This window comes from Odocoileus virginianus, chromosome 28, assembly GCF_023699985.2.
Source record: "Odocoileus virginianus isolate 20LAN1187 ecotype Illinois chromosome 28, Ovbor_1.2, whole genome shotgun sequence".
Lineage (NCBI taxonomy): Eukaryota > Metazoa > Chordata > Mammalia > Artiodactyla > Cervidae > Odocoileus > Odocoileus virginianus.
Genome location: NC_069701.1, coordinates 33,082,636 through 33,096,790, shown reverse-complemented (window position 1 = coordinate 33,096,790; position 14,155 = coordinate 33,082,636). Strand labels below are relative to the sequence as shown.

The 14,155-nt window shown below is 55.4% G+C and overlaps 1 protein-coding gene across 4 annotated transcripts in view; it reads left to right on the top strand.

Moving 5' to 3' along the window:
• Positions 1-8,280, top strand: part of VPS37C (VPS37C subunit of ESCRT-I) — a 29,018-nt gene extending 20,738 nt beyond the window's left edge. For all 4 annotated transcript variants that reach the window (XM_070457430.1, XM_070457431.1, XM_070457432.1 and 1 more), the window contains 4 exons: positions 552-649; positions 4,026-4,197; positions 4,901-4,983; positions 5,953-8,280. In XM_070457430.1, the coding sequence (XP_070313531.1) occupies positions 552-649; positions 4,026-4,197; positions 4,901-4,983; positions 5,953-6,657 (1,058 nt within the window). In that variant the 3' untranslated portion in view covers positions 6,658-8,280. The remainder of the gene's footprint in view (positions 1-551; positions 650-4,025; positions 4,198-4,900; positions 4,984-5,952) is intronic.
• The last annotated feature ends 5,875 nt before the right edge of the window (positions 8,281-14,155 follow it).

Genomic DNA, 14,155 nt, shown 5'->3' with positions numbered 1-14,155 from the left:
ACACACGTGACGGTTCATTTTTGTGCATGTGAGGGTTTTGTGGCACGTGGAGCTGCAGAGAATGCTTGTGGCAAACCCAAGGTGGTTGGTGTGCTAGACATGACAGGCAGGGAGGCACCCGAACCCGGCAAAGCCCCATGTGAAGAGTAGATGTATTTCAGGTTCAGACAGAAATAGACTCCTCCTAGGGTGTGTGCTGGCATCAGGGCTCACAGGCGGCCTTGGGCCAAGTTTAGTCTCCATCCCAGGCTGTCCGCCTCCCTCCTCCTGCCTTTTCTGTCTGCTTCTTGGGGAGCTTCATCTAGCACCTCCAGGAATCGTGGTTTTGCCTCTGGCTGCCTCATGGTTTGGGTAAAGAAGCATCTTCTTGGTCTCCCTGGGAACAGGGGATGGGCAGGGTGGCTGGACTGTTCCCTCCCTGGGCCTCCCTGTGGACTGGCAGCACCACTGGGAAACTCCAGTTGGTCTTTGACAGATTAATAATATGGACTCGGGGGTCCCTTCTACCTGAGCCGCCCCTCTCTCACTTCAGTGTCCTTCTGTGATCCCAGGAAAGATGGAAACGCTAAAAGACAAGACCCTGGAGGAGCTGGAGGAGATGCAGAACGACCCGGAGGCCATCGACCGACTGGCCCAGGACTCCCCGGAGGTAGGGGAGGCTGTCATGGGGCCAGAGATGGCAGATGGGACTGGGGCCCTCCTCAGGGATGTTGGCTTGTTGGGAGTTTGGGCCAGGTCTCTTTCCCTTTTCTGTGGCCTGCACCCTGGTTTGGACCCAGCCAGAGGAGCCCCTGGGGTCTCAGTCCAGTTCCTGGGCCCTCTGGGAGTTCTGGGGGGAGGAAGGACAGGGCCAGGGAGTCCAGGGCCCCCAGCCAACTCTGGCTCCTGGTGTCTTCAGGGACCTGCGTGCCCCCGGAGCCCCTACCCTGTTGCTCCAGCCTGGGTTTGGAGGTGTTTCTAAAAGCACTGGTTCCATCGTGTAACCGCCTTTCGCCAACAGCCCTGAATCTCTAGGAGAGATTCTGGGACTGGGATTAGGCTCATCTCCTGTTTAATCCCTTTCAATTATAACTGACACCTAATCACCTACAGCTCCTAGTCACCATCCTCACGGGAATAAGCCACCTTCTGAAAGTACAGAGCTTTGCATTTTATAAAGGGCGCTCCCTGCCCTTCCCATCACCTTGACCCTGTGACTACCCTGCAAGGTCAAAGAGGTCAGTTGACCAGGTGCGGCTGCAGAGCTGGCCACGCCCCCGGCCATGCCTCAAGTGGCCGCAGCCTGTCCTCAGCTCTGCACGCCACCACCTCCTGCCCCTGATGGTCGGGAGACGCGGACACAAATAATGGCGAGGTCATTGATCGGCCTTTGGCATGTGCGTCTGTCTTTGCTGATGAACAGTGCTGTTTGTCTCTTCTGTATATTCACAGTGTCTGACCCCAGAAAAGGGAAGCCTAGCCACCCAACTTCTACCTCTGCCTCTGCAGACCTCTTCCCTCTCCGTGAGGGGCTGTGCAGCCGGACCTAGTCCTGGCTCCTTCCTTGCCTGTGCTCCGGCTGCCCCCACCACCCCGCTCCCTGCAGGAGCAGCCTTCATCAGAGCTGGAGGGCACAGGGTGCAGGGCAGGGTGTAAGGGGAGGCTCAGGGCCCAGATGTGGTGCGTCCTGCCACCCAGAATGAGGTTGGTCTTGGTTAAACTCCAGGGCTGCCTCCTAGAGTGAGTGAGGCTCTGAGCTCAGCCAGGGCCCAGCTCCAAACTGACTCGATGCCAGCCTTCATCCCCTCGCCTTCACATGTTAAACACCCAAGTGCTCCTCCAGTCTGCCGCCAGCACAGTGTGATGGAAACACCAAGGCCTGTTCCCAAGGGCACAGAACTTTGTAGAAACACGACAAATTACATAATTAGAATTCATTGACCTCCAAGCTCGGCAGGCCCATGGGAGGTGTGGCGAAACACAGAATCATGGAAAATGTCAGCAGAAACAACCTCGTGGGCAAAAGGCAAGTTGAGTTTTGTGACATGCAGCTGTGCCCTGACTAATTGATTTGAATTCTCGGAAGGGAAGAACACTCACGGGATCGTGGGGAAGTGAAGAATGAGTTCTGTAGACTCATGAGACTTTATAGACAGGGTTCCTCCCATGGGCTATGAGACATGATCATCGCTATGGGATTCGAGGAGGGATGGAAGGTCACTGAGTTTGGGGTGTGGACACTGCTTGGAGCAAAGAGTAGGGGACCACTCTCCCTGTGGAACTGTGTGTGTTCTGGGCGCAGTGCTTGAACTGTCTTATTGACCTCTTATAATGGGGGTCAAGGGCTTCATTGTGAATTCCTGATGGAGAAAGATTTGGGGGAGGCTCTGGGGAGAGGGGGCAGAAACAGGTAGGACCAGGTTTAGGGGAAAGTGTCGGGCATAGATTTACTGGCTAAAACCCAGGGAAAAGGCAATGGAGATATAAAGAGGACACGTGCACCAGGGATCTGGGGCCCTTTAAGGGGCAGCTGAGCAGGGCACTTCAGGCGCCCCTCTGGGTCTGCCACATAAGAGAAGGAAAGCTTTCACGGCCGATGAAAATGAGATTGGGACCCCACAGTGCAGGCGTCCCTGAGTCAGAGCCCTTGCTGAGCGGCTCCAGAGGGTGTTTGTGACAGCCAGGTGTGGGGGCAGACCCGGGAGGCTGTGTGGCCAGGCCCCACAATTTCTGGTAACCATGGCAGTCCTCTTTCCAGTCTGGAGCCCGAAGGGCAGGCTCCAGCCCGCCCCAGAGCACAGGGCTCCAGGCCCCCCGAAACCCCCTCCTCTAGGACACCCACGGCTTCCTGCGTCTGCTCGGGGTCGAGCCGGCCCGGCGGGGCTCGCCATGTGCTCACCATGGTGAAGAAGCTGCTCGGTGGTTCCTGGAAGAAGCCGGTCTTGCAAAGCTGCACCCTGAGCCCAGCTGGGGGTGCTGGTGCCCCTGGTGACAACCTGGCGTGTAGTCCCCGCTCCCGCAGGGGTGTGGGTCTGTTTCTCTGCCCTCCTCTCCCTGATCACTGGACGGGGCTTCAGGTCAGAGCAGGTCTGGGAAGGTCTCAGAAGCTCTGAGGCTGCCACCTCACGGGCTGGCGCCCACGAAGGACCTCGCCGAGCGGAAGAGCACCGCTCAGCCTGGGGACATGGTCTCAGCCAGGCTCGTGCAGGGGCTCACCTGAGGACTCCCCTCCAGTTCTCCGGGGGCCCCCTGTTAGCTCATCTGCGTAGCTTCTCTGCAGGACACACACGTGGAGGAGGCAGGGCAGGTCCGTCTGGAATCTGTGTCTCAGGCTGGCCCTGGCTTTCGCACTCCTCAGACTGACTTTACTTGGGGGCCTCCTGGTGTGTCCAGCCTGTGTTCTGGCCTTACGTTAGTGCACCTTAGAGGAGGTCTCTTGCCTCTGAATTCTGGGGATGAGCGGTTGGTTCTTTTGGTCCCTTCCTTCCTAGGAAGCCTCTAACCCTCTCTGCTCCCTCCCTTGAGTTCCACACAGCCCACAGTGGGCTCTTCCCGCTCGTCACATGTCCCTTTAGTGCCAGCTCCCCACCTGCCTCCACCACAGAGGCTGTTGGGTTAAGGTTTTGTGAGGCATCTGGATCAGAGTGCTTTGCTCAGAGTTTGAACCTGGGTCCATCTGACTCTGGGCTTTCCAGGGGCATTAGTTAGTGGTAAAGAATCTGCCTGCCAATGCAGGAGACTTAAGAGACATGGGTTCAATCCCTGGGTTGAGAAGATCCCCTGGAGAAGGGCATGGCAACCCACTTCAGTATTCTGGCCTGGAGAATCCCATGAACAGAGGAGCCTGGCCAGCTACAGTCCATGGTGTCACACAGAGTGGGACATGACTGATTCGACTTAGCATGCACTTAACACGCCATCTGACTCTGATTGGGGGCTGAGTGTTGCCTGGCTTCCCCTCGGTAAGCAACAGGTTCCAGGAGCCCCTGGCCCAGCCCACTGGGAGCTGAGTGGCGGGTCTCATGGTCAGGTGTCTTGCCCTGTAGGTCCAGGATCTGCAGCTGGAGCGGGAGATGGCGCTGGCCACCAACCGGAGCCTGGCCGAGCGGAACCTGGAGTTCCAGGGTCCGCTGGAGATCAGCCGCTCAAACCTCTCGGACAAGTACCAGGAGCTCCGGAAGCTGGTGGAGCGGTGCCAGGAGCAGAAGGCGAAGCTGGGTAGGTGGCCAGCCTCGGGAATGTGCACGGGGGGTGCCTCTCTTCACTCAGGGTTCCCCATGGAGCTGGGGGAGTTGCTGGACTCTCCTGGAAGAACAGAGTCCCTCTCCCTCCCCAGGACAAGAAGGGGCCAACAGTTACTGCAGGTCACCATGTCCCCAGCCTGGCTAAGTGCTTTAGCAGCCATCTCAGTGTAGGTCCTGTCGTAGTTCTCATGTCATAGATGAGAGGAGTGAGGCTCAGAGAGACGCGGGAGCTTGGCCAGGGCTCCTTGGCTACATAGAGGCAGAGTTGGGATTTGCATCTGGAGAGCCTGGTCTGGGCTTTCTGTGTCCCAGCCTGCTGTCTGAGGAGGTAAGGGGCATCTGGTCCTCAAGGTGGAGAACTTGACACTCAGACAGAGGAAGTAACCCCATGGGCAGCAGAACCAGATTAGGGTGGGTGGGCGGAGCCTAAGGCCTCCTGCTTTCCCGGCCGGGATGGGGAGCTGGGGAGCCAGGGAGCCAGGGTCTGTTCACTGAGCTCCTGTCAGCTCAGGAAGCTGACCAGAGGGAACCGACCGAAGGGGGTTCTGCTGAGACCCCAGGGCGATGGCAGGGCCCCTAGCACATAGGACTCTCCAGGACCCTTGCAGAAACCTCAGCCTCTACCACAGCATCAAGAGGCACTTTTGAAATGTCAACCTTTCTACCCTCCCTTCCAGAGAAGTTCTCCTCAGCACTGCAGCTAGGGACCTTGTTGGACCTTCTGCAGATTGAAAGCATGAAGATTGAAGAAGAGTCCGAGGTGAGACAGCAGTTGACACCTGGTCTTCCTTGCAGAGTCAGCCCCTGGAGCAGATGAACACTGACCAGGTGAACACTGGCTCCACGGTCACTAGCACGGCCCAGCCCAGGGGCTGTGGGGCCTGGCAGCATCTTCCACCCAGAGCCGGTCTGCACAGAGAGCGAAGAGAGGCCAGAGGGCAGCAGAAGAGACCAGGCAGCCCCAGGAGAGGGGAGAAGCCGGGGGTCCGGCTCATCGGGAGCAGGAGCTCTTATCCTGAGTACCCACGTCTGCAGGGCGCAGGACCCAGGCTCTATTAGATGGCAGAGGTGAATGGTCCCTCCACCTGTAGTCCCCGTGGAGGCCCTTTGGGATGCAGGGAACGGAAACCCAGTCTAACTAGTTGAAGCGGAAATGAACGATGGATGGCACAGCTGTGGGGCAGCTGCAGGCCTTGGGGGGAAGGGCAGTGAGCAGGTACCTTCGAGGGCTGAAGCCAGGCTGCCAACCCCTCCCTCTCCTGGCAGCTCTCTCCTGCTTCCCTCTGGGCCCATCTTTACTCTCCGTGGGCAGACTGGCTCTCTCCACATCTCACTGCTCTCTGCCAGGCCCCTCAGCCCCTGGGCTGTGCTGTGCAAGTGACCAGGGAGCCAGTGTTCATCTCGTCAATCGACACCCAGTTCAACATCTGCCATGAGCCTGGCTTGATGCCAGGGTGGGGAACAGTGGTGGCCATGACAGGTGGTCCCCACCATCCAGAAGCTGACATCCTGGTGGGGGAGACAGGATAAGTTAAACACGTGCTTGTGTAATAATACATCACCAGTGAGAAGAGCCGTAGAGAGAAATTCCCAAAGCGAGGGACGAAGAACGCAGCTCCTGCAGCCTGGCTGGGGTGGGGGTGGGGGCTGCAGCTGACCTCTGACCTGGCGGTATTCAGGTGGCCTCAATCCCTGCAGACCCAATGCCACTGGAGCTTGTGTCTTCCAGGCCATGGCTGAGAAGTTCCTGGAGGGCGAGGTGCCCCTGGACACGTTCCTGGAGAATTTCTCCTCCATGAGAACACTGTCACATCTGCGCCGGGTTCGCGTGGAGAAGCTCCAGGATGTGATGAGAAAGCCCAGGGCCTCCCTGGAGCCAGCCGGGGACATCCCGCCTCCCCGCCCACCCCCGCCACTGCGCCCCGACCCCCAGGCGACGCCCCCGCCAGCCGAAGACGCTCAGCCACAGCCGCCGCAGCCTTCAGTGGTCCCTCCCTACCCTTTGCCCTACAGCCCCTCTCCAGGCATGCCCGTGGGCCCCACCGCCCAAGGAGCGCTCCAGCCGGCCCCCTTCCCCGTGGTGTCCCAGCCCTCGTTTTCCTACAGTGGGCCTCTGGGGCCCCCCTACCCCACAGCCCAGCCGGGAGCCAGGGCCCCTTCGGGCTACTCCTGGTCCCCACAGAGGAGCATGCCGCCCCGGCCGGGCTATCCCGTGGCCCCCACTGGTGCCTCTGGGCCTGGGTACCCCGTGATGGGGGGCCGGGCCCCCAGTCCTGGTTATCCGCAGCAGCCCCCCTACCTCTCCACAGGAGGAAAACCTCCGTACCCCACACAGCCCCAGCCCTCAGGCCCCCTCCAGCCCCCCTACCCCCCCGGGCCCGCTCCTCCCTATGGGTTCCCCCCTCCTCAGGGCCCCACCTGGCCTGGCTATTAGGCACAGTCCTGGCCCTCGGCCCTTGCCTGCTCCCACCTGTACCACAACCTTCAGCCCACCCCTTGCTGAGACTCGAGACTAATGGGAAGTGGAGTTGGCTGCCCACAGACTTGGGTCGTGCCCAGGAGCCTGAGGGGCCCAGCTGGGAGCGCACAGGCCTGGGAGGGCTGGCCGGCAGCGTGACTGGCTCGGCTGCACCGGTGGTCCCAGGGCCTGCGGGCCTCCCAGGGGAAGGAGCGCCTGGCTCCCGTGGCTGGCTCTCGCTTTCCTGGTGCACACCAAGCGGGGCGTTCAGTCCTCCCCGTGGGTGCCCGCACCTGTGGACGTCTCTTCGTGACTGCACTCACTCACAGACGCCCGAACCCAGTGAGGAGTTATCTCAGCGAAGGGCTGGCTGGCCCCTGCTCACCCCCTCCCTCTTTTCTGGGATTTAGCAAGTGCAACCATGGTGCCCACGCCAAGAGAGGCAGCTCTCTGTGTCTCTTGGTGCGTTCAAGGATGGCCCACCGCACGCTCCATGGCAGAGTTGGATCGGGGAGAGAACAGAGTTAGGCAAAACAAAGAGTGATTTTTACGTCACTCATAAAGCCATAACAGGACTCTGACAGACTGATGTCAGGTCAGCTTGTCCTGTGTGCTGCCGTTTGAACAACAGCAGCAGTGCCCGTGCAGGGAGCAAGCCAAGGATTGTGGAGGCGGATCCCAGACCTTGCTGGCCCTGGTTGGAGAATCCAGGAGCTGCCTTGGACCCTCTGGCTGGAGGAGCGGAGGCAGTTCTGGTCCAGAAGACTGTGGTCACATCAGGGGCTCATTTAGGAGCGGAAGGCCAGGTTGCCTCCCCGGCCACCTCTTGTCTGGGGTCTCCCTGCTTCTGGTTGACTTCTGTGGCTCACCCCCATCCCGTCCACTCCTTTAGTGCCTTGAATCTCATCCACGGCAGCCCCCTCCCTTCCTTTGACTCCCTCCTGTAACTCTTCACGAGCCTCTAAAACCCTCCTAGAGACATCAAAATATGCCCTAACAGTTACTTCCCCTGTGGTGCTTTGTAAAACACCATCACTATGTCGGAGTCATTTCTTTGCATCTCTCTTATCTTCAGAATGTAAAGGGCAGAGACTGTGACTCTGAGCCACACACAGCCCCCACCATGCTGGGGGCTTTCAGCACCCAGTTCAGTAATAAAAATGACAGTAGACCAAAGGGGGTTGTGATGAATGGAGCATTACCTTGGTTGTTACCAGATGTGAACCAGGTCTCAAGGGCAAACTCTGGAGCTGCTATCTGTTAGAAAGTCATATGTGCCTTGAATTGTCCATTACCCAAGTACCCAGCACCCGGTGGGCCTGGGGTGCTGAGGGCCAAAGAGGAAACTCGACCTTCTGGTGCCTGCCCCTCCCGCCCTGCCCCACCCCACCTGGCCTGCGTGCCATCAGTGGGTGTGTGCAATGAGATGCTCAGTCAGCCCTGTTGGTCTCTGACCAGTTGTGCTTGCTTCTCATAAGTTATTTATACAAAGAAATCACTAATGGACTCTACTGGTTTGAGCACTCCTGTACTGGATGAGCGATCGCTGGTATGTTTGTACAATTAATTGCCATAATAAACTTTGATGAGTCACGAGTAGTGCTGCTAGTGTTAGTCGCTCAGTCGTGTCCGACTCTTTGCATCCCCATGGACTGTAGCCCGCCAGGCTCTTCTGTCTATAAAGCTGTAGTGAATTTGAGAAGTGGCTGCCTGTGGGGGACATCGATTTTGTCAACTGAAAGGAAAATGCACAGCGTAAGACTTGTGGATTTCAGTTTTACTTGGAGACCTTATGGCAGATTATAGCCTGAGGAACAAACCCTCAGTACCTCTGAAAAGCTGCCCCAAAGAGGTAGGGCAGAAGCCAATATATGTACTTTGACTCGAGAATAGGTGCTAGTAAGCACCTCTAGGTGTCACCCTACGGTCGTTTTAGCTCCTTTATGTGTCTCCGTCTCTCCCTCTAGCAGTCTAAAACCACTGTGGGCATGCAGATGCCTGGCCAGTCTTCATGTGAGGGTCCCTGGACTAGCTAGTTTTTAAAAGGAACAAGTGGATTTCCCTATGGGACTGCTGGATATTATGAGAATTCGCCTTCACCAGTTCTGTTCATTTCTCAGTTGCCTAAGAAAGTCATGACTAGCTGGTGAGAGCTATGTCCCTTATCTTTGGAGCTGAAAACCCTTGTATGGTATCTTCACTTTTGTCCTAACAAACCCCGTTAAGCTGCCAATTTGATGAAAGATGGCAGGCCAACTGCCTGCCTAATTACCCCATCCAAACCTCAGTGTCTCTCAACTGGACGATTTTCTCAGTGTTTTCAGCTGAGCCCTTTCTTTGTATCTTTCAACTGAGAATCAGGTAACTTTTTATCTGCTACCAAATTGAACGCAGGATTGTTAGCCAAGATGAGAGCTCTGAGACTCAGGAGAGAGTCACCCAGTATTCAGGACTAGTGAGGCAGACAGGCTTAAAGGGCCCTTGTTGGTACCAGGGCTCCAGATCCTTGGAGAATATCAGGTGAAGGAGACAAGTCTGCTGTGGGTCGCTTTGTGGTCACCAAAACTGTCAACTGAAAGAAAAATGCACAGTGTAAGAGCTGTGGGTTTGTTTTCTTGAGGGACCTTACAATAGGACTATTACTCAGGAAACAGCCTCTCAGTAGCTCAGAGAAGCCAGTATAGATATGGTTTTGGCTTGGGAATGTATGCAGTCAGGCACATATCTTGGTTAAAAAGAAAAAATGTGACTGTTAGTTGTGATGATCAGATAGCTCAGTTAATGATTTTAGTGTTTTTCTATACATAAAAAGTGAAAGTGAAAGTCACTCGGTCATGTCCAACTCGGCAACCTCATGGACTGTACTGTCCATGGAATCCTCCAGGCCAGACTACTGGAGTGGGTGTAGCCTTTCCCTTCTCCAGGGGATCTTGCCAACCCAGGGATCAAACCCAGGTCTCCTGCATTGCAGGGGGATTCTCTTTTTTTTAAATTTGTTTCTTTTAATTGGAGGCTAATTACAATATTGTAGTGGTTTTGTCATTCATTGACATGAATCAGCTATGGATGGACATGTTCCCCATCCTGAACCTCCCTCCCACCTCCCCCCACCCCATCCCGCAGGGTCATCCCAGTGCACCAGCCCTGAGCACCCTGTCTTATGCATCGAACCTCGACTGGCGATCTGTTTCACATATGATAATATACATGTTTCAATGCTATTCTCTCAAATCATCCCACCCTCGGCTTCTCCCACAGAGTCCAAAAGACTGTTCTGTACATCTGTGTCTCTTTTGCCGTCTCACATACAGGGTTATCATTACCATCTTTCTAAATTCCATATATATGCGTTAGTATACTGTATTGGTGTTTTTCTTTCTGACTTACTTCACTCTGTATAATAGGCTCCAGTTTCATCCACCTCATTAGAACTGAGTCAAATGTATTCTTTTTAATAGCTGAGTAATAGTCCATTGTGTATATGTACCACAGCTTTCTTATCCATTTGTCTGCTGATGGACATCTTGCAGGGGGATTCTTTACCAGCTGAGGTACCAGGGAAGCCCAAGAATACTGGAGTGGGTTGCCTTCCCTTCTCCAGCAGACCTTCCTGACCCAGGAATCGAACTAGGGTCTCCTGCATCTCAGGCAGATTCTTTACCAACTGAGCTAAGGCGCAAGAATCTGGGTCTGAATTTCATTAAAAATTTTTTTCTGGGACTTTGTGGTGGTCCAGTGGTTAACAGTCTGCCTGCCAATGCTGGGGACACAGGTTAGATCCTAGGTCCAGGAATTAAGATCCCACATGCCTCAGGGCAACTAAGCCCACTTACCACAACTGCCGAGCCCTCACACCCGAGTCCAAGCTGCACAAGAGAGGCCACTGCAATGAGAAACATGGACACTGCAACTAAAGAGGAGCCCCCACTCGCCAAAAATAAAGCCTGCACCAGCAATGAAGAGCCTGTGTGCTGCAATGAAGACCCAGTATGGCCAAAAATGAATGGACAAACAAAGCCATGATTTGAAAAGAAAAACCTCAGCCTGTTTTTCCAAAGTATGGAGTACCTTATCCTGTTTTTCATCCTTAATGCCTTTCAGGGTGCACTGGCTAATGACTTAATCCTTGTAGAACTGGGCAGTGTTCTTTGTTTTGCGATTTCTTCCACAGCCTTCAGGGTCATGCTCTGCTGAAAGGCCTGTTAGATTCACGTTCACAGAGCCCCATCTTTCTGCATATCGTCTCTTGAGCCGCTGCCCTCCTCTATTCCTTCACTCTTGGGACTTGGCTCTTCCAGTGTTTCCCTTTCCGGCTTTTGCACTCTGGCTTTGTTTCCATCCTAGGCATTTTCAGGCTGGAGCCTGCACGCTTGCGGTGTCCTGGGTGCAGAACTTGGGCGGTGCAAGGCCACAGATGCCCACTAGGTGGCGCGAGAGCCTCATCGGCGCACACGAGGGGCCTCATTACTGCCACCTTCTGGGCTGACCAGGACAGTCAACCTGTCCGCCTGTCTAGGATCCCCAGCAGGGGTCCGAGTCTTCGCATCCCATTTCTAAACGGGGATCGATCGAGGGGCAGCAGGCTGCGAAACTGGCTATAGAGCCAAGCTGTCTTCTGCCACCACCTAGCTTGCCTCCCTCTCCAGCTGACCCTGAGCTCAGTTCAGTCATCGTGAGCCCTGGGAAGGCATGTTCTGCCTTTCAGCCAGAAGAGCAGCTTTGGTTGCGTCAGGAGACCAGGCTTCTGATGGACCCTTGAATCATCCCTTCTGTTTTTCCTTCCCTGCAAGGTGTTATCAGGACAGGCTGCCTGTGGGTGATGCCCAGAGATGCTGAGAATCATCAGTCTTGAATACTCAACAGGGCCACACCTTGTATTAACCTTTGATGTGCAATTATCTCATGGGCTCCTCTCAGCAGCCCTTTGGCCCCCAAGTTTAAACAAAGGGAGGAAACTGCAGGGTGGGTGGTTCAGTAACCAGGTCACTCACCTGGGGGCATCAGGATGAGACTTGCACCCAGCTCTGATCTGGCTGCTGAGATACCTTTGTGGTTCTAGAAGTCATCAGGCCTCCTCGAGACACCACAGTCCTGAGAAAAGCTTTAGGGAACCTAAGCTGCGAACCCACCTACACTCTGGTCGGAGGGTTTCTGTCCCTTCACCCCATCCCGAACTCTGACCTTGCCTTGAAAGTGTGTTGGGGCCTGGGGATGTCAGAGCACCAGGGAAAGCTAGGAGACCCCTGGGCTGTGTAGGAAGAAGCTGAGAATCTCACAGGGTGGGGTGGGGGCACAGTCAAGTCAGGGCCTTGGGTTGGTCCCAAAGTGGTGGCCAGGGGCACCCAGGGGCTGGAGAGAGGAAGCGCCACTTTCTAAGTGGCCTGATGGAGAGTGAGGCTGGTCACTCGGGGCGGGCTGCCCCCACTGCTCTTCACTCTGGCTCTCAGGCCCTCCCCCCGCCCCCACCCCCGCCATGCATCCGCCACATGAAATCACTGGGCGTCCTCTGCCAGACCGCAGTGGGCCTCTCACTGTGTGTGGGCTGCACAGGGCCAGACCCTAAGTGTCAAGTTCAGAGCCTCACAGAGATTCCTCGCTCGGTGAGAAGGACGCTTAGCTGTTAGCTGCCACGAGGCCATCTGAAATGTCCTTTTAGGGTAGTCCCACCCAGCACTCCCAGACCCTAGAGGCATGACTGGTTTGGGCCTAGACCTGGTTCTTGCTTGTTGGAGTGAGCTGGTCTTTTAGGGTCCCCAGTGTCCTGGATGTAGCATGAGGAGAATGTGCTAGAATCTGGTTGCCCATGAGAGGTGGGTGATATGATTCAGGGGAGTGGGCCGGGATCGGGGGGATTACACAGGTGGGTGCCACCCTCTCTGGCCGATGTAGAGGGGTGAGGGATAGGGGGTGGGGGCTGCAGTGTGGACCCAGGGTTGGGCCCAGGCCGCAGCGGGGCATCCTCCAAGTCTGAGGGAGACCCCATGAGCTTCTCATCACAGGAGCAGCACACACCAGTAGCCTGTGGACCATGTCTGCCCACCACAGCTGGAGCCGGACAGAAGCACCTCCGAGGCTCGGATAGCTCCCACTCAGTTGCTTAACCAAATGTTCCTTCTGGAGATGTATCACCAGACCCCCTTTCTGCTCAAAAGCAGTTTTTTGGGGGGGAAGTGTGTTTTTAAAGTAGGCCGAGATAGCTATGAGGCCAGTGAATGGTGGCCAAGCTAGAGATGCAAGAGCTTTTGCCCAGAAAGGGGCTGGTAAAAGGCATTTGGTGCCCCAGGCTCTTTGCACCCCAGTTCCCTTTGGAGGATCCTTCCTTCTGAGGAGGGTCTCCAGGACAGGAGTCTCTGCCAGGTGACTTGTAGCCCCCAGGTGACTGGGTGTCCCTGTTTCTGAATTCCTGGCATGGGCAGAGGTAGGGCCATGCCCTGGGCTCTCCCATGATGGAGTCCTCAGTAGGTGGTAGGCAGGAGGTCTGGTCGGAGGGTGTCGGTGGGGACAGGGGGCTGGCCTGGCTCTCTGGCATGCTCATGCCAGAGCTCATGCCAGAGCTCCCTCATTCTGTGAGCACACCCCTCACCCCTGCCATGTCCTTCTAGAAACTTCCTTTTGCTCTTCCAGAGTTGGCTTTTGCGACATGAACCATTGATATCTGTTGCTCCCAGTGGACATGGGGCCAAATCATGTGGAGAAAGGCCCCATCCCTGAAATGTCTTCTCAGGTCACTGTCTGATTCCCAGGGGGCAAAGAGACCTGAGCCAGCCTCTCCCTTCACTAGACCCTTAAGTTCCAGGTCAGATATTCTCCTCTGGCGTGTCATTAAGAAAACCTGGACACTGCAGGGTTAAGTATGTCTAGGCTCTCTGGGCCCATATAGTCAAAGCTATGGTTTTTCTAGTAGTCATTTATGGATGTGAGAGTTGGATCATAAAGAAGGCTAAGCACTGAAGAATTGATGCTTTCGAATTGTGGTGCTAGAGAAGACTCCTGAGAGTCCCTTGGACAGCAAGAAGATCAAACCAGTCAAATCCTAAAGAAAATCAATCCTGAATATTCACTGGAAGGAATGATGCTGAATCTGAAGCTCCACTACTTTGGCCACCTGACACAAACAGCCGACTCATTGGAAAAGAGACCCTGATGCTGGGAAAGATTGAAGGCAGGAGGAGAAGGGACTGCAGGGGATGAGATGGTTGGAAGGCATCATCAACTCAATGGACATGAGTTTCAGCAAGCTCCGGGAGATAGTGAAGGACAGGGAAGCCTGGTGAATGGCAGTCTGTGGGGTCACAAAGAGTTGGACACAACTGAGCAACTGAACAACAAAGGCTCTCTGCAGGGTAGAGGGGACCATTTCAGTTAAGGGAATGATTTAGCCCAAGGAAATGTTCAGTCCTGGTCTCTGACTCTCAAGTTAGAAGGTTACCTAATTGGCAGAAACTACTTTGCACTTTAATAACTGTGTGAACCC